The sequence below is a fragment of the Lissotriton vulgaris genome, chromosome 12 (genome assembly GCF_964263255.1).
Source record: "Lissotriton vulgaris chromosome 12, aLisVul1.2, whole genome shotgun sequence".
NCBI lineage: Eukaryota > Metazoa > Chordata > Amphibia > Caudata > Salamandridae > Lissotriton > Lissotriton vulgaris.
The window spans coordinates 363,432,019-363,452,917 of NC_141700.1; the positions used below are offsets into that span (position 1 = coordinate 363,432,019).

The window sequence follows — 20,899 nt, forward strand, 5'->3', positions numbered from 1 at the left end:
TGTCTTCCTCCTCCCCTTTTGTTGACGACGGATGCCAGTCTCTGGGGTTGCGGGCCACTTTGGGGTCCTTGGAAGCCGAGGGCCGGTGGTCTCATGGGGACAGCGCCCATTCCTCAAACTGGCAGGAGTTGGCGGCTATCTGGGAGGCGGTGCAGTTCTTTCAGGTTTCTCTCCTAGGGGCGAATCTGTTGGTTCGTACCGACAACCAGGTGGCTCGTTGTTACTTGAACTGTCGGGGGGGGACCAGGTGCGCATCTCTGAACATGTTGGCCTCCATCATTTGTGCTTGGGCGGAATCTCATCTGTTGGCCTTGAGGGCGGTGTACATTCCGGGACGGTTGAATTTTCATGCGGACGCTTTGAGCCGCGACCTTCCATCTTCTGTTCTGTACCATCTCTCTCTTCCTCTGTTCCTGTCCCTTTGCCTTCGGTTCAGGACTCCTTGGATCGATCTTTTTGCATCCCCTCACAACTCTCTCCTAACCCGGTTTTGTTCGGAGGTGCTGTGTCCTCAGGCTTGGCCGGTGGATGCTCTTTCGATTCCCTGGCCTACGGGCCTTCTGTACGCATTCCATCCCATTCCCCTCCTCCCGAGGTTGCTGCAGAAGATTCGGGGGGAGAAAGTTTCGGTCCTGTTGATTGCTCCTTTCTGGCCTTGCCGCATTTGGTTTCCTCTCCTGTTGCGGCTGGCGGAGGGTCGGTTTGTCCGGCTTCCTTTTTGTCCGTCTCCTCTTCAGTTTCCTCTCCTGTCTCTGCCTTGTCTTCGTCGTTTGCAGCTGACAACTTGGTTTTTGAGCGGTTGACGTTGGAGTCTTTGGGTTGTTCATCGGTGGTGGCTCGTGTCATCCAGCTGTCTCGCCGCCCTTCGACCCTTAAGTGCTATGGTCGTCATAGGGGTTCTTTTGTTTCTTGGTGTTCTTCTCATGGGGTGGATCCTGCACTGGGGTTTTTTTGAAAGGCCTTTCCCCTTCCCCGTTGTCTGCTCAGTGGGTAGCGGTTCGTGCTTGTCGGGGTCCTGGGGCCTCCTTGGAGGGTGTTGCCCCTTTGGTTAGTCGGCTTCTTCAGAGCTTTCGGCTTCATCGGCCGGTTTCTCCTGTTCCTTCTTGGGATTTGCCTACTGTTATGCGTGGTCTGCAGTTGCCCCCTTTTGAGCCTTTGATGGAGGCGGATTTGTTGTGGCTGTCCGCTAAGGTGGCTTTCCTGTTGGCCATTACCTCCGCTGGCAGGTTGGGTGAGTTGGGTGCCTTGCTCATTTCGTTTCCCTCTTTGCACTTCCTCCCGGATCGGGTCATTTTGCGGCTTGATCCGGCTTTCCTGCCTAAGGTTTCTTCGAGTTTTCATTTGCAGCAGGAGGTGATTCTTCCTGATTTGCCTGCTGAGGGGGATTCCCTTGTTCCCCCTTCTTTGGATGTTCGCAGGGCTCTCCAAATTTACATCCAACGTTCCCTGGGGATCAGGAGTTCTCTTGCCCTGTTTGTCTCCTGTGGGGGTGTGGCTAAAGGGATGAAGGTTTCCACTTCCACGATCAGTTGGTGGGTCTGTTTGGTGGTCTGTCAATCTTACAAGTCTTTGGATTTGCCTCCTCCGCCTCATTTACAGGGTCGGTCGACGCGTTCTGTGTCTGTTTCCTGGGCTGAGGCGGCGGGGGTCTCTATCCAGGAGATTTGTAGGGCGGTCACCTGGCAGTCTCATCACACATTTGTGCGACATTATCGGCTTGATGTTTTACATGCCTAGCTGACAGTTTTTATGTTGGCGTCTTGAACGCTGTTGTTCATTGATCTTTTATTGATTAAAGTTTTGTACTCTGCATGGATCCTTGATGTCCTGCATATTTTCTTTATTGTTTCTCTGCTTGTGAGTTCCTCACGTAGTAAGGACTAGGATGAGGAGGACCGATGAGGGGGTAATGTCTTATTACTTACCGGTAATCTTCATTACCTCGATTAGGGTCCTCCCTGTCCCAGTCCTCTTCCTTCCCTCCCTCCCGCTGTGTTTGTGTCGGAGTTTGTTGATAAAAGGCATGGCAGTAGCTGGGCAGGGCTTATGTAGTATGGAAATACTGGTGTTGTGATTGGCTTGGTGGAGGCAGGACTGCTTCACGTAGTAAGGACTGGGACGGGGAGGACCCTAATTGGGGTAATGAAGATTACCGGTAAGTAATAAGACAGTGTCTGTGAAGGACTGGCCACAGATTTTTTATTTTACTTGCAGAAAAGCAACCTGATGAGGTCTGGGGGGGGTCCCTGCTGTGTCGTATGTCACAGAATGCCGCTCTGTAGTCCGGGAATTAAACTTATAAGGGGTATTTGCAGCAGAGCAGCACTAAAGCACTTCCTCCATATTGACCATTCAGACCACGCTCCGACTATTCTGGCTCCAGCCTCTGTATGCTGGAAGCTTTCATTTGTGTACACGTACTTCAGTGCCAGTGACCTCTTCATGCGAGAATTCGCCCCTCCATCTTCTCATCCGTCGTGCGCACTTGGAAAAGCACACTGAAGCAGAGGTGTCTCATAGCCGCAGGTAGCTAGTTTAAAGGAAAAAATGTATCTTACCATTTAAATAACGCTTCTTGTTTTAAATAGAAACCCACAATCAGAAGGCAGTGTTTGTCCCTCCCTCTGTCTCAGGCAGGAGCTTTGACAGATAGCGTGTGGAACTCGCTTAGAATCGCCAATAGCTTCCTGTCCCTCTCAAGCTTGTAGGCAAATGTATGAAGGGGAGGCAGAAGCTTCCATTGACTATGCGACTAGGCAATTGGGCACCCTATCTCCTGTGGAGAAGTTTACCATTCAAATTTACTGTATAACGAGAACCATTGGTACTGAAAACCAGGTAGTACCATACCATTCACCAAACAACTTTAACGCTAATACAGCTCAATGGAGTTCATTAGACTTCAACACTGTGTTTGAATCAGCTGAGTGATTTGTATTGCAGTAGTTTTGCATATATATGGGTCAGTCTCCCAGACAAGAGATTTGGAGAACCATGAGCATGGGCCGTCCTACATTCAAAAAAGGCAATTCCTTTAATTGCAATACCACGTTGAAACCCCAAAAGCTATATTCCTTACAGAGGTCTCAGGCTAAATAACCAATGCAGAAACATTGGTGTTATTGTCAGTGATGTTGGGCAGACATCCTGCACAATCAGCCCTTTCGGAGCACAATTCTCATAGAGATCAATACAAAATTTTGAACTTAAGGAAGAGGCACACTGCTTTTGCCTGAGTAACACAGTCTCATGCCTGAATTAGCTGAGAAGGATGTTAAAGTGGAGCTGAACTTTGTTCACTTATAAAAAAAAAAGCTTCACAAATGTAAAACGTTAAATTGTAGATTCCCGTACACAAGTTGTGCATTGCATTACATCAAATCCCCATAAAACACTTTCAGACAATATAATTGCTTGAGCAGCTTGATTAAATAGTTTCTTGAAAGGGACAGTACGATGGTCTACAGCACATCAAAAGCAACAGCAAATTCCCTGCTGGAACACTCCAATCTAATATAAACATGCATTAGCAAAACCAGTATGTCTCGCTTATGCAAGAGCTATTGGTTTTGTTGTTTTAGCCATGCTGTACGCCACCGTGGTAGCTGTTCAGCATGGCTAAAAGTTAGTGGCATAGAGGAGAATGGTATGAAGTGGAGTGGAGTGTCACAGAGTAGAGTGGATTAAGCACCTTTTTAACCCAGGCCTGAAATACAGTTTTGCTTTGCTGAACCAAAGACAGAAGCATCTCCATTTCCTAAGCAGAGCTGCCTGACAAGGCACCTGGTAACTCTATTTTATATTCCAGGAACGACAAGCTAATCTTTCTTATGAATAGATACTGATTACTTTTTTGGCTGTGACAGAGCACATTGCAATACCTTTTACAAACTATGTCCTGAAAGGTATGAACGCCAAAATTACTGTAAGCAAACAACTGTTGTTGCTTACTTTATTAGTCTCAAGGAGACCTAAGTTAACTTAAAAGATGAAGTCAAGGCGACTAGAAAGGCTGGTGGACGAGGCGCAGGGGGAGAGGGACCATTGTCCAGTACCCGCTGGAGCTAGCACAGAAATTCCTGCGGTGGCAACGTGTATGTAGAGCCATAGGTGCGGATGCTAGGCCGTAGAGAGGGAAAATAAGAGTGTGTGTGAGTTTTTAGGAGTGATTCTGGAAAAGGCATATGTAGGGCTTGCGGGCCAGGGCTGAGTTGACGTGTTTCTTGAGCGTCTATACCGAGCTGGATGTTAGGGGGTCCGCGGATATTGTGTGCTACAAATATGGGGTAATGCTGCAATGTTACACTGTTGGTATGTTAAAGTTGTACATGTCTTTATTTTAAAATTTTGAAATAAAAACATCTTTAAAAAAAATGCTGAAATCTGTGTCTTTAGCCGCCATTCTGGTATACTACTGTTAACCATAACTCAGGTAGGTCATGTGGTTGCCACAGATGTGCACATCTTTTCAACTTATTACAAATTTAAATAGGTTTAAAATAGCTTAGAAGATGTGATTTAATGTGATGTTCCTCGGGCTAAACGTTGAGTGATATTATTTCCAGTGATGACATCATTATGGGATCCTCTTTTTGGTTACGGAAGTTTGACAAGTATGAAAGTAGTAACGGATAAAGGAAGAGAAACCTATAACAGTAGGCGAAGGAGCAGGGGTAGTTGTTCATGTAAATGAGCCACCGTATTTCCAGCTTGTTCATGTATCCCCCTCGAGAGTGCACCAAGGCATTTTCAGAAAGGGAGATGTTGACGAGATTATGAGGAGAGTAGGATTTACTGAAAATTTTGCTTTATCCTGTGTTCAAGATAAGCAAAGAAATGAATAACATGCTGCCGGAATGTATGTCATGAATTGTTCGTCTAGGTGCACAATTACATGAATCAAAATATGTATAGCTCTCAACATAATTGTTTCTTGGCGCTTAACATCGGGAGGAATCTATCTTCCATTGCAATGATACTCATGTTACCAATCACAGAAGATGAAAATCTGAGTTTGCACCTTCTTGATTTAAAAATGGCAACCTGCAGCAGGTTAGTCAGACCTCTGCAGGAATACCTTTACCAGAATGAAGGACTTGCTTCAACTCCCTCCTGGAAGACAAAAAAACAAGCATTGGCATAGCCAATAGGTCTTGCCTTTGGGACCTTCTAAGTAACAAAAACTGAAGTGTAAGACTTCATGTTTACATTTACTGCAGCCTAAATACGAAGTAAATTTAAACGTGAAGTCTTATACTTCAGGTTTTTTTTTTTTACTTACGAGGTCCCAAAAGCGAGACCTATTGGCTATGCCAATGCTTGTTCTACATTGGCTGATGATGCAAAGTTTTGTGGTGATTAGTTAAGGGGTGCAAAGAAAAAAGGAAGATCCCAAAATCATTTTTTCCACCATTGTATTATCTGTAGACTTTTTAAACTAACGTTGCAGCAAAAAAGCTGTATTTATTTTTATGAAATGTGGCAGGAATTTAGATTGTGGCGTGGAAAGGGTCCTTTTGTTATTAGATCTAAGTTGGTTCAGTTTTTTTTTAAAGTGATCAGAGACCAAAACTTGATCATATATTGGGCCTTGGTGTACCGCAGTACCTGGCAACATAATATAGGAGGATGCCTCTAGTATAGTAAGGAAAACCACATTTATTATTTCTATAGAAAAACAAGTTATATAAATTAACTATAACTCAGGCCTTCCAGATGCACTGCTTATACCCTATATTTTAATTAAGTAAGTAATACTTTATTGTACAGTTAATAAAAACCATTACAAAACCAGCAGTAATAAAAACAGTTATAAATACCTATAGCAGCATGGGGAGTAATACTTGTGATAAGTTAAAAGAGAAAAAAAAACTTCAATTAAACAATACTAAAAATTAGAATTTAAAAAGTTGTTAGGGAGGAATGTTCGTCCGCCACTAAGGCACTTCTGCATTTCCTCGGGGAGGTTTCGTATAATTATCCTGACCTACTTTCCCATTCTGAGTGTGTTTGCAGTCACCATTCCTTATAGGAGGCAGGCCGTTCTTTTCCCTGTAAGCTCGTACCTTTTAGTAATCTGTCCTTGTTTGATCTTATGAGCCAACTGTGCCTCTGTGTAGTACGAGTGTTTTGGTGTGGAAGATGCGCTTTCTTTATCCGTTTATTCTTTCTTTGTGTTAATTCTGGCTTCTGTGGCTTTGATATATTTTACCAATCGACAGACCATTTGGACTTCATCACCTGAGAGGCAAGCCAGGACTGCTTGCCTGCAGGACCTTATCCCTTTTTTGTTAAATAGCGGTCTCAACAGGTTCCTGCGGTCTTGCTGCAACTCCTTGCAGATGGTGATGAGGTGTAAGATGTTTTCCTCATCATTCCCGCACAGGCGGCATTTTGCTGGTTTTGGAGGACGCAGCCAAGGAGCCATATGGTCTGCTGAGGGCAATACTCCTAGCCGATATTTTAAGAATTACTCTTTTGTTTTTTTGGTGAAGCTGGTCAGAAGATATGTCTGCGGTGTAAGTTTATTGTAGGTTTGTACAGTTAGCCAACCGTGTGCTCGCTCCGTCAGTGAAGCTTTGTCCTGTAAGTGAGATTCTTTCCTGACAGTGATGTTTACTGTTTTTTTAAAGCCTGCCAGGTTTCCTTGTAGATCCCACAGTTGGCGCACCCCCAGTTGTTTTATTGCATCCTCCAGAAAAAGCCTTGCTGGGCTATTGTCTTTACTTTGTAGATCTTTCCAAAGAAATGCATTAACGGTATTTGCCTCTCCCCTGCTGATTTGAACCAACTTTTAAGGTATACTCCCTTTCGTGCTTATACCCCATCATTTTACATCACTTTTAGCATGTTTCAGAATAAAAATCATTAGAGCACTCATGCCATCTAAAATTCCATCATTTATGTGAAGACTACGCTTGGTAGAGGGCCTAGTTTAATAACTTGCGCATCGCTGGGGTACCAGAAACTACTGCCATGCCAGCAATAGAAACTTATGTAGAAACCCTCCTGGAGGACCTGTTTGGTGCAGATCTGTCTCCAGTGTTCATAGTGGAACGTGTTCACCACTCACTGGGACCCAAGCCCCCGGTGGGGGACACACCTAGGCCCATAATAGCCCAGGTACTAAATTACAGAGACCACAATAGGGTTCTTCGGCTTGGCCCATGAACGAGGCGATATCCAACAGCAAGGAAACAAGCTCACCTTCTGTCCTGATTTTACCCCCGGTGCCCAGGCAGCAAGACGAGAGTTCCTTCCAGTGAAGTGCCTGCTGCAAATGGCTGAACTCCCTTACGCACCCCTATATCCAGCTAAGCTATGCATAACCCATGAAGGAAGGTCACACTTCTTTACAGACGCAAAGTCGGCGCTGCAATTCAAGCATCACACACACCTAAAACAAGCGAACTCATCACCATCTGCAGGGGGAAGCAGCAGTACTCTGAGTGACAACGATTAACCCTTACGGGTGACCTTTACTGCTGTGCGCATCGCAGACCCCAGACCAGCTGACATGGACAACATTAACTCTGTCTCCCCTGTATACCTATTAAGAAAGTTTTGTTCCTCAATTCGATTTTCTTGCAGAAAGAGGGTCATGGAAGAACCCACAGAGCACCTACTTAAATGTTCACCTCACTGTTTCTGGTGAGGGTGTTCGCCGGTGAGGCCTTGCCCCCTGTGGGTGAATTCCCAATATTAATGTACCAAGGTTCTGGCAGGTTGGGGGGGGGGCGGTGGGAGGGTGCAGAGTCACAACCTGATGGGGGGTTGGTGTGGGATGGAGGGGGGGAACAGTTTGTATATTTGTGTTGGTTAGAGGCCATGAGATGTTACAGACCGGCTGCATTGGGGTAGAACCCATCTACACTACATGCACACACAGTACAGACCTCGATCAGACCAGACATACACTCAGGATATGACAGATCTGGTAAAACCAGACCACAACCCATGAGCAAGATAAATAAGACAGCCACATTGGAACAATTACCGCACAACTGGACATAACGCCAATATCATTCCTTACTGTGAATATTTGTGGGCTAAACAACCACAGAAAAACACGCATACTGCAATCTTACTTATCGGGGCATAAAATAGATGTGTGTTTCTTACAGGAGACGCACCTCATATCTGCAACACTCAATACACTACAGTCAAAGCAATGAGAACACATGTGCAGCAACTTACTCAAATTACTCAATGGGTGTAGTGATACTCATTCTTAAGGATTTAGGGTGGATAACCACGTCCAGCCACTCACACCCTGTTGGCAGATACATATTCATAGCAGGGCACATTAAAAGACAGAAAATCAAAAAAGTTCTAGTGCAAGGTATGGTCGGAAGTGATCAAAATTGGAGGCGAGAGGGTAATATGGGGGGGGGGTGACTATAACCTAGCCCTAGACGATACAAAAGACCACATGGGTACGGCCCGCAGCTTACACCTCAAGGCCAAGACTCAACTAAAGTCTATCATGGGGGACGACTACCTGGTGGACGCTTGGAGGCTAAAACACCCGGACACACTTGAAGGCACATGCCTCACGATGCATCATAAAGCATGGACCAGATTGAACTTGACTGCTGACCAGAGACGCTGCCTCCTAGACGCTTGACATTCGACACATGCCGCACTCCCTATCTGTCCATGCCCCAGTGTTACTTAAACTAACACTCCCCTATACAATCCCAAGGCCTTTCACATGTCGTCTCCCCTCGGAGGCACTACTGGATACACAAAGAAATCAGGCAAGAGATAGTGACGTATTTTGAGCTGAACAAACAGTTGGTGTGATCCCCAGTAATAGTGTGGGACATGTATTGCTAAACAAGCATGAGTCCTCAAATCCATTAGACACATGCTCAGAGCCATTAAACCGAGATTAAAGACCTTGAGAATATATACTACTAATCTAGCCACCCTGATATATTAGCTAAAATTAGGGTGAAGATCACATCCTACAATGAAGAAGCAGAGACGGAGGTGAGATTTCTGCAAAAGTAAACACAGGCACGCAGATTTGGTGAAGGGGACAGACCCAGGAAGACACTTATTGCCACACTGAGGGAACCTCACTTGTCTGCCTATATAGTGGAGCTTTTAGAAAAAGATTCTAATCCAACACGTGCTCCTGTTGATATTCCAGAAATCGTCACACAGTTCTATGAGGAACTATACATTTCCCAACTACCACAAGATGTAAACGCACTGAAGACTACTGGGACACAATAGAATTGATCTTGCTAGACAAAGCGCATAGAGAGTACCAAATAATCCAGAGCATGCCTGGAGACAAGGCCCCGGGCTCTGATGGTCTCACAACTCTTTTTACAAAACATATGTATCACTATTCGCACCACACCTGCTCAAAGTATATGAAGAGGCATTAGAAACAGGCACTCTCCCCCCATCCATTTAAAATGCCTTAATCATCACAATCCCTAAACAGGGCAAACCAGCGAACGTATGTGACTCATATCGCCCCTCTGTCACTAATTAATGTCGATAATAAAATATGCGCTAAAATGTTGGCCTCACGTCTGCAGCTGCTCCTGCCTGCAATTATGCGCCCAGGCACAATTGCAGGCAGGAGCAGCTGTTTCATACCAGGCAGGTCGACATCTCACAACCTCTGCACTATCTGCGTGCTCCTACATTACCTGCATCCTCAAGAGTCTGCTAAACAGTGCTACAGGATGCCACCAAGGAGTTTTACACCTTAGAATGGCCCTATCTATTTGCACTCCTAGCTCGCATCGTTTTTAGTGCACAAGTCATAAGACAAGTACAGATACTTTACAGTAACCTGACAGCACGAATTAGAGTTAATGGAGCGGTTTCCTGGCCAATAGCAATATCTTGGGGCATGCGACTGGGGTGCCTGTTGTCACCCCTGCTGTTCGCCATAGCCACTAAACCAGTGGTCGCTAGGCTGCGGCAGCATCATGCGCAAAGGATGCTTGGATTTAAGTCCAGAAGCCTAGTGGTATCCTTATATGCGGGCAATATTACGCTGAATATACGAAATCCACTGGACAATCTCAATCTCATGATGCGTGAGCTTCTGAATTTTGCGCCATTCTGGGATCCACGTGAACTGGTTCAAGTCCATAATACTGCCAATCACTGAGTGCACAGAGGCATTTACACTCAATATCCCACTACAATGGGCAGATTGTACGGTTAAATATCTAGGGGTGTGGATAAGTAGGGACCTGTAGGAGATTTGGGACACAAATTATGGCCGGGCCATGGCGTGGATTGAGGAGAAAATACCTATTTGGACCAGACTACCTATCTCATTAGCAGGGCACATTGCAGTAGCTAAAATGATAGTTCTGCCCAAGCTGCTTTATTTATTTGTTTACTTGCCCATACCCCTATCCGAAACCTTCTTTAAGAGACTCAGATCCTCTATGATGACTCTAGTCTGGGCAGGCAAACAATCCATAATATCTTGGGAAATCCTGACCTTACCGCTAAATCAAGGGGGGGTGGGTGCACTGGATTTTAAACTTTATGCATATTGCGTGCAGGCCATGTTTCTACATTATTGGCTATACCCAGTCCAGTTTCAACCGCATGTGGCCATCAAAGCAGACATTGTTGCTCTGCTACCACGCCGTACAGCCCTATACCAAAGCTATAGACCCCTCAACAAAGGAATAGATACAGCTGAGATAGTACGTTGGGCTTGGAATGGACGGAGGAAAAGATCAATGCATACAGGTTTATTTGCTCCTACTATACCACTGCCCTTGAACCCTTGTTTCAAAATGCTGCAGGACAAGGACTCCTCAAGCAGAGCAGGGAAATTGGTGCTTGCCATGATGGCAGACCTATACCCAGAAGAGGATTTTATTGCCCCCCTCAGGCAACTGAGGGTGTGCCTCCGAACCTGCTGGACATCATGCTGTACCACCACTTGAGAGCTATCTGCAGAAAGCAACATGCCACTTTCCCGGCGCCACCGCCAACACTTGCGCCCCTGGAACATATACTAAACAATGCATCACCGTGCAAGCTAATTACCCGATTCGATGCCTACATGCAGCGCGAACACCCAGTGATTAAACTGCGCGCGATGGACATTTGGAACTCTGAGATAGTGACCCAATTAACAGAGGCGCAGTGGCAGTACTTTTGCGGCCAAATGGAATCCTTGTCTCCCAACTACGGTCTACGATTGCTGCACTTTAAGTTCTTACACCGCTGTATAGGACCCCCACGCAACTGCACAAAATGGGTCTAAGACCAGATAGCCAATGCTGGAAATGTAGATCGCCAGAATCTATGTTTATTCATCTCACCTGGAACTGTCCACAACTATTAGAAAACTGGGATAAGTTGTTCACAACCATAAACTCCATTACTGAGGCAACATTTGCCGCACACCACTGATATGTCTACTGGGACACAGTTTCAGTTTCAGTTTCAGTTTAATGTTTATTGCTTGATTAATTAAAATCATCACAATACCCCCCTACATAAAATAAGTGAGTTTCATCTACTCAAACAACTAGAAGTGTCATATATGCAAATGTACATCTGTTCTCTGTCTCCCATACATTTCAAATGTGTAAAATTCTGTTATTATAAAATCATTCTAAGATTATGTTTAGATCAAGTTACAGCAAAAAATTTAAATTATGTACCAACCAAATTAAAAGTATGGGGATGTGTTACATGCAATTATGATTAAAGATCATCCGCTTGCAATAAGCAGCTGTTGACTAGTCTCATAAACTTGACTCCTCTGCAAGACAAGATGCATGACGAGCCCTCCAGCCAGCTTATTACTGCTTGTCTGCTAGATCGAATGTTCAGGTTGATAAAAATCGCCTTAAGGTATTGTCTCCTTTGGGTTAACATGGCTGGACATGCGCACAGCAAATGGGCCAAGGTTTCCTTTTGGAACCCGCATAAGCGACAACGTTCTGAGTTAAAATCTGTCAACCAAGAAGGGGATAAATCCTTGGAGACATGCACCCCCATCCTGAACTTTAGAAAGCACATCTTTAAAAAGGAACTAAAATGGGCAGATAAGTAGGCTTGTGGCTTTGAAGACCTGTATGAATTCATGACTGTCCATCCATGCCGTCTCTTTGTGAACGCAAATTTATCTTCCAAGAAAGATTTCTTTTTGCTTGCGACATTCACAATTTTGTTAAAGGACGCTCGATCCATCTTGTTGTCCCATCCTGGTTGGAGTTCCAAAGTGGCCAAAGATGTACTGAGGTAACTCCCCCAAGAGTTTGGGGTTTCTTGCTCGTACTGTGACCTTACTTCGTCCCAGCAGAGTCTGTTTAGAGTGTCCACTTCGGATAACCGGAGGGTGTGGCAGAATTTTATAAAGTTGCTCATTGCCCTGTATTTAAGATCCTGAAGCCCAAATTCAAGTCTTACCTGGGCGGGCGAGGCACATTTTGGCAAATCCAAAACTGCTTTATAGATTTTTGACTGCAATTCGTTCTGGAAATGTGAATCTTTGCCACACCAGGGGACAAGATCGTATGACAAACTTGGTTGGATTTGAGCAGCCATAACTTTTAACAAATGCGAATGGTTAGGGCAGTCCAATTTTCTGCGCAAGGATCTGTAGGCATAGATCAGGGACTGGGTCTTTGGTTTGAGGGAGATTTTGTGTTCTTTGTGACTTGTGCCCTGCCCGATTATTACGCCCAGATATTTGTATGAACTTTTTTCTTCCACATGGGCCCCCTTTACCCTCCATTTGAACTTTAATTTCCCACTGTCAACCAGACAAACGATTTTTGTTTTGTCTTTGTTTATCTCTAGCTGTTCCGAATCCAGGTAGGATGCCAGGTTGTTTATTGATCTTTGTAGTCCCACTGGGGTTTGGCTTAACAAGACTATGTCGTCTGCATATTGGAGGATTGCGACTGGCTTGTTGGCCAGTTTCGGGGGGTGGCAGTCTGGGTTTTCAAAATGTCGGGCAATGTCCGATAAATACAGATTAAAAAGGCTTGGGGCCAAGACACAGCCTTGCTTCAGGCCACTCTGTGTAGGAATACTTCCGGTGGTACTCGACCCGTTTCCCAGCTTGACTCTTGTCCAGGTGTCAGTGTGCAACGTTACGATGGCGGTGAGGAGTGCGTTTGGTATGCCCCATCTTTTAAGTTTGCTCCATAAATGATTCCTGCTCACTCTATCAAATGCTGATTTGATATCCACGAAACAGGCTAAGAGGCGGACTTTCCTACTTTGCGCCTGTTCTGTCAAGAGAGCTAGGGTTGCAAGGTTCGATTGAGTGCCCATGCCTTGCCTGAATCCTGTTTGGAAGTTGGGGATGATGTTTTGTTCCTCCATCCAACATTGTAGATGGTTTAATAGGCACGAGGCGTATAGTTTGGCTTCCACATCAATCAAGGAGATTAATCTGTAATTCCCTGGCTTACTGTGATCTCCCTTTTTATATATGGGGTGAATGACAGTCCCCCTCCAGGAAGCTGGGATACATAAATGAGATCCCCTTGGGTGTACGTCGCCTAACAGCGATGTTGCTACTACTAGCCAAACGTGAAATAGCCTTACATTGAGGAGGACGCACTAGCCCGACCATGGACTCTTGGATCAAGAGTATCATATACTTCTAGGAGCAACTATCCACTTACTGGGAACTCATGCCCCAGGCCTCCAGACCCATAGACATTTGGGCTCCATTTGCCGAATGGTTGCAGGGTGAGGGGACACCCACTTTTGATCCCCTGAGACCCACCACAGACAGAAACGTCCAGCGGCCCATAGCAAACATATAGTCAAATACAATGTATTTATAGGCTGATCCACCTTCTGTTGCTCCGTGTGGGGTTGATAATGTCAGACAAGTTGCATGATATATGTCTATTTTGTGGTCTACTTCTGTCGCCAAGAACATGTAAGAACATGTAAGAACATCTGATATCAAAAGGACACTTTGACTATGACTATGACTCCAACTTGTTGCTTATACATGTTGTAGTTGTTTACTATGCAAAATGATGCATTGTTGGAAGATACTGTAATGTCTATTTGCATAATGAATTCATAAATAAAAAAATAAAAATTAACGTTTATGTAGTTTCGCTTGTTTTTCTATCGAAGTAGTAAAGGAAGGTGTCCTAACTATAATCCTAAACCTTTGTTTTTTTCATTGAAAATAAAAATAAATACATATATATGTGTGTGTGTGTGTTCATAGATAGATACATAGATGAAAACAGCGTTCGTTTCCAAAGTTCTTCTCCGAGTTTTCGGATACAATATCGCCCATATAAAAGGCCTTTGTGAAATAACTCTACCAGCGTTTCTGACAAAAATGACCATTGAAATGCTTCATAAATCTGGACGTTGAACATCTTATGCTTAACATCGTAGGCCTAAAACTCTTAATTTGAGGTTGAACAAATGTAAACTTGCTGTGCATAATCTGCAATTACCGAAAATGAAAAGCAGTGTGCAAGGTGTATTTAGTCTGGAACATGCTTTGACAGTGCACAATGGCGTGCTTTACCTCTTTCTGTAGGTTGGTAGTTTTGGGTTCTTTGCTTTGAACAGACACTGCGTCTCCTTTTCCATGATCTCTCTTTCTGTTTCTTATTTTTGATTCATCCATCGTTGCCTTTACTGCTGGGTCTCAAAATACACTCGTATAGCAAACTATACAGAAAGCTGATCTTGACCTTCGTTCGTCTGTCACAAAAAGAGAAAACAAACATTGTATTAGAAATATACATTAATATCAATTGGAATATTATGTTGCATGTAGATGGACAAGTGTTGACAGCACATGGGGATTATAGGGATTACACGATCTCAAATCTCCCTATACCCAACATCAAAAACAACGTATACTGTGCTAGCTGTTTTCACCCTTACACTGTGATAAAGTGGAGTGTCTGCCACGTGCCGTTTTGAGGTTTCTGGTTCTGTTGTCCTCACCACATATGTTTTAAGGCGGTGCCCTGCAGTTGCTACCCTCTTCCAAGCACTTTTAGTCACTTTTAAGCCTTTGTTGTAAAAGGTGTCACATGATCATGAATATTAACACCTCCCTTTGTATTTGTACTCCTCTCATCCTGTTTTACAAACTGTGCAGATCAACCTGGTTTGAGTCCGGATCAGATTTTAGTCTAGATTCAAGGGTTTTTCCAATGGCCTAACAAGCAAACCATGGGGCCAACTTGACGCTTTGCCTCTTGGTAGTTTGACCTTTGTGAAACCCTTCATTATCTGTTTGGAGTTATGAGTTCATGCTAGCCAACGTGTGTGGAAAACCTAGATGGTGAATTTGCTGCAAAACTGTCAAATGTCTCTTTTTTTGCTTCTGGTAGTTTGGCATTTTCTCAGATACAGAATATGGCGGTGATCGTCTTCCTGCATATTCCCAGAGGGCCATTCTCATCTCCCCATTAGCCTGTGAGCAACCCCATGGAAGATGGTGAGGCGGGGCTGTCGGGGTGGCCATCTGTGCTATTGTAGACCACCAACCACTCAGCAGATCCTGCATGATGGACTTAGTCTGGAGAGCCTCCATCGGGTGGTCTATTTTGTTCGTCCCCTCTAGAAGATCTTTGATAAAAGGCAGGAGTAGCCCTGTGAAGCAAGCTTGGGATTTCCCAAAGTCAGTGCGGAGGTACTGTAGTAATCCCTTAACCTGCTTTTAATTCTATTTTTGAAAATGCTTTTTGCTATCATTTGACAACAACGTCAGACAGCCTCCAGTCTTGTGTTAATTTTTTTGTGTTCTGTACCTAGTGTTCTACAAATTTGTTCTCAGCAGATGAGCTAGATTTCTCGCTGTGACAAGGGAATTGCTGTGGGTCTATGTCAATAAACCGTGTTCTTTAAGTGTATGTGGTTCCCTGCCTTTCATGTACAGGCAGTCAACCGTAGCTTCTTCCTTGCCTGAATAGGGCCACTAACTGACTGAGGTGCCAGTGACTACCAAGACAGGACACACTTCTGTTGATGCCTTATCACACTTAATATGGTGAGCGGAAGGGGAGGCAGCCCAGAAGAGTGATCTGTTTCAGCTTTGAGTTGCTGCGAGAAGGTTGCAAAAGGACCAGAGTCACAACTACACCCTGCATAACTCATCTGCAGAATAGATCAGTTAGCGGATTGCCCTTCAGCAGTTAATACATCACTGGAGGGGAGAGACTTGGTTGAGGTACCTGGTCTCAACATCATTTAGATGATGCATGTAGGAAGCTGCCTTTTTTGCAGTAGTGCCAATATAAGGGCACACCATACAAAAAGTACAGAAAGTCTTTATTGGTTTACAGGGCTAAATTAATAATCCCAAGTGCTCTATTTGTCGTTGTGTGGTCGAGCACTTTAGGATTATCAGAGGGTAGTGTTAAGCATTTGTTTTACACACACAGTCAATAAATGAGAGACACACTCAAGAAGGAAACCTGAGACCAATTTACAAAAATAACACAGATTGATATTTAATTTTAGACACTAATATCATCAGGATCAAGTAAGCACTTTTGGAGATAGGATTTTTACAGAAAAACAGAAAAACCGTCAAATAAATTGTTTTTTGAGGTATGAACCTCAAACGGGGCAATGTTATTCTATGGAAGAAACATACACTGTAAACATATACTTTCAAGGGTGTCTGGAGGGTGCCTTTTGGGGATTAAAGTGCTTAGGGGCCAAGGTCCAAGAAACCACCAGCAGTTCTGTTTTACCTCCCCTGGTGAGTCCGGGTACAGAAGTGATGGTTGCGTTGGTAGCGTTGAGCGCTGTGCATTAGGGTAAATGGAAGGGTACCTGTGAAAAAAAGGATGCAAGCGGGGGACTTGGGGTCGAGTCCCACAGAACTCAAAGCGGGCTTGGCTCTTGATGGCCTCAGGGGCAAAGGTACACAGTCTGTTTCCGTGAACTCAGGCTGTGCGGCTTGGGTGGGGAGCTGTTTTGTCCGGCAGGTTGCTTTCGTTGGAGACTCTCATTTTACTTGGTTGACCTGGGGAGAGAAAGAAAACAGGACAGCAGGGCCCTTCTTGGTGCAGGTCTCATTGATCCTGAAGTCTCTCGTCAGCAGATCTGTTTTGACGTTTGTGGCGTATGGGCTGGACACTTAACAAACCTTGGTTGCAGCAAAATCTCTGGTACACAGGGTATTGGTGCTGGGAGGCTCCTGGAGGGTCTAGTGTCTCGAAACTTGCTGGAGGGATGGGCCTGACCTCATGGAACCATATTGACCTCCTCATGGGGATATGTTCCCTTAAAGAACCCAGTGGTCAGCAAAACGGAGTACTGGATAAGTGCGGTCGTGCCTGCAGCTGCAGCGGAAGCACTCCTCTACCCTAAGTCAGATGCTGCACGGTTGTTGAAGCACTGGACAATCCTTGCAGACTCTAGGAGAATACCCAGCTTCTGGACAAGTCGGGTCTTTGCCATTGTTGGGACAGCAGCAGCCAGGCAGGTTTTGGTGCCAATTTTGGAGCTGATCCACAGTTTTGCATTGTCTGCCCTTCTTAGTCCGTCTACGGTTCCCAGGTAAACAAATCTGGGTTCCTGGTGTCAGTGGGATCCCTAAATACTGAATTTAGGGGTGTTAAGGAGAGTGTAGGGTAATATTCAATGGGCTACTAACCTTTGGGGTGACTACATCCCCATATGACCCCTTCCTGTGGAGAGTGGGCATAATCCTCACCCAGAGTACCTAGTTTCACCAAAGTCAAAGTGGTGAAACCCTTTCTTGGCTGTCCACTTCAGGTGGGCCATCTTAGGGGTGTGCCAAGCCTGAAGGTGAAACACGCCTCCTAACTAATTATTTTATTGCCTGCTCTGGTGCCAAATGGGCCCCAGTGCAGGAGTTGGCTTCCCCAGGTCTGGGAGGAAGCCGTTATTGCATATCGAAGGCTGCAAAGGCTTTAAAGCCTCTGGCCTTGATATGCTAAGTCACTAGCCATCCTGCTGGAGGATGTGTTACCACCTTCCTCCGGAGCAAGCATTGTTTGTGACCTCTGAGAGCGTGGTCTATCACCTACTGGGCATCAGAAACATGTCTGTGGTGGCAGACTGGACGATACCAGCCAGCCTTCACACAAGAGGACTAGTAGGTTTTCTGAGTGAATGTCACAATAAACCTGATACAGGCATTAGTATTGGTTTATTGAGACAAGGTGAATGATACTAAACATCATTATTTTCAGTGCAGCCATTATGTAGCTGGGTAACTCGTAATGACCAGTGCCCAGTACAATACTTAAGATGGCTTCCTGATCACTTGTAATATTTTAGAGATCTTAGTAATGGAACTAGACATCACTGGGGTGGATCAGCTCATGCGGAAGTGCTATCATATGTAATATAATGCACGTTTTCATAGAGCTCCAAGGCCTGCTCTAGAGGTGACTTACACATAAGACATGCAGGTGTACTTGGGCTTTGTACACAGTGAGTGTGCCATGTTGTGTTTTCAGAAGGGCTTGCACCTTTTCACAAATCCTGCAATGGCAGTCTGCATGCAGTTTTTGTGTGGGTCCCTTTAGGTCGAATAATACATGCTGCAGCCAATAGGGACCCTCTTTACTACCCGTGCCCTTGGTGCCAGGGGTACTGTTTACCAAGGAAATATAGGGGTGCTAAAGTCCTTACCAATTGGGTTACAGTCGAGCATTTAATTTTTAAGGGAAATAACACTGGGACTGGTGCCTGGTTAGCAGGCTTCAGTACAGTTGAAAACCAGCATAAAGTAGTTCAAATTGGGGCAAAAAGTAGAGGACTGTTATGTTTCATACAGGTACCCCGTTATAGGCTCAGGTAGTAACCAAACCTTTCACCTATATTTCTCTGACATTGCACTACATAACGGTTCTTGGTACTGACCTTTTACCTAGTTACGGTACTGCTTAAATGACGTGGGGTTTTCTCCCAAAACTAGCCTAATTCATTATGCATGAAGATTCTTGAAATCTCAGCAGGACTACCATCTTCTGCATAATAACTATGCATATGGGTCATTCCTTCCATCATCCTAGTCTGACATGACACAGCAAGGTAGAATGCCTGAGGGTACCACGATGGGTATATAAATACCATATCTTTGCTGAAGCTGGGAGAGGAGGACTTCCATGCTGACACACTGACGCGAGACGCTGAGGTTCCTGCACAAGGACACTCCAGCTCGCAGTGGTCTGACATCCCTCGCAGGGGGACCGGCCATCACGAAACCAAGACGGGGTCCCATAGTCTCTCACTTCAGGTAATGGGGTTGACTTTACCCTAGAGGGATTCTTGACTCTACACCTACATACATGCTAGGTACACTTAGATACATCTAGTTAGGGTTGCATCGTAGGAGTACGCATTATTACTGTCATATTTTATACCTGCCAGTATTTGTGGTTTTAACATTATGGTAGGAATCTGCCATCCTTTTACTCTGTTGGTGCTTATAATCATTTATATCTGTTTCTGTCTTATGGTTGTTTCAGCACACCTATTTTACACTAGAATGATGCAAGTTCAATAAATGCTTTTTGAAAACGTCCCCACTGTTTATTCAGTGTATCTCTCTGAGACAAAGTAGGCACGAGTGACTGAGCAAAGGTACTGTACTGTTTCCATGATCCCTGATGGGACAGAGTTGTCATGTTCGATAGTTGCCAAGAACTATTCTGTCCTAGGTAAGAGGAGTTTTTCAGTGGCACTGTGAGCTAGCTGGTACATGGCAAACATAACCGGTGGGAGTGTCTGAATCAGTCTGGACACCAACCCCACAGTCTATCTTGTCTAAACGAGCAGATCATATATAGGTTTATAGGAACTACACGACAGGACATCTGCAAAGCTTACCACAATGTGCTACTGTCATTGGCAGAATCTCATGCTGGCCTCTGCCAAGATTGACCCAGCACAGGCATCAGAGCTGATCCAGTTTTCTATATTGCCCTGCAATGCATCGTCATTGCCAAGTGCCACTAAGATGTTGCAATTCGTAATAAGCCTAAAGCCTCATAGGCCACCATTTTAAGGATTTATGCTGTGAGCTTCTGCTATATATATATATATTTTTTTAAAGTTTTATGTAGTGCGAACATGACGCATGCAGGTATCGGAGTGCGTTTCAAGTAAATGAGGTAATGACATACAAATCTTTAAGCATAGTAAAAGTACATACAGGATCAGAGAACAATAAGCTCAGGAGGAAGAATTCTGATGATCTATACTGAGAATTTGTTCACTAACATGAGTTTGACTTTTTTCTATAAGAAGGTAGTGGAGGAACTAAATCTTATTTCAGGGGGGAGAGAGTTCCAGATTCTGGGGGCGATGCCAGAGAAAGCTCTGTTGTAAGTTTTCTTCCTGTTGAAACGTTGTGGATTTAGCAGAAAGGTGCTGGCGCTTCTAGTGGATCTAGAGCCTCCAGACAGCTCAAGTTTGTTGTTGAGATAACTTGGGGTGTTGAAATGCAGAGCTTTGTGCATCATGCATGCAATTTTATTTGAATTCTCGCTTCAGAGATTTCAGGTCAGGGAGATGTGATTGAACCTGTTGGTCCAGTGATGAGTCTTGCCGCCGAGTTGAATGAGGCCCTTAACAGGGCTATTGTAGCTATAGGCAGACCAAAGAGAGTAGCGCTTCCATATTCCAGTCTGGGGAACATGGATGCCTGCACGGCCAACTTGAAGTCATTTTGAGAGAGAAAATGTTTTAGTTTTTGTAGTATGCTCATATGTATGTTTACTCCTTTTGTGGTGACACTAATGCTACCGCATATTAAGGTGTTTGCCAAGGATTATTTCTAGCAATCTTGCTGACTTAATGATTTGCAAGAATGCTGTTAATTGCTTCATCCAGTTGCTCATAGAGTGTATCTGGTTGGGTGGGGCGATTGGAAGGAATTCCATTGTTTGAGTGTTAGGTT

At 44.6% G+C, this 20,899-nt stretch overlaps 1 protein-coding gene across 3 annotated transcripts in view; it reads right to left on the bottom strand.

The window, feature by feature from the left end:
* Positions 1-20,899, bottom strand: part of SLC7A9 (solute carrier family 7 member 9) — a 1,176,401-nt gene that overhangs the window by 952,416 nt on the left and 203,086 nt on the right. For all 3 annotated transcript variants that reach the window (XM_086945130.1, XM_086945132.1, XM_086945131.1), the window contains exon 2: positions 14,525-14,703. In XM_086945130.1, the coding sequence (XP_086801256.1) occupies positions 14,525-14,626 (102 nt within the window). In that variant the 5' untranslated portion in view covers positions 14,627-14,703. The remainder of the gene's footprint in view (positions 1-14,524; positions 14,704-20,899) is intronic.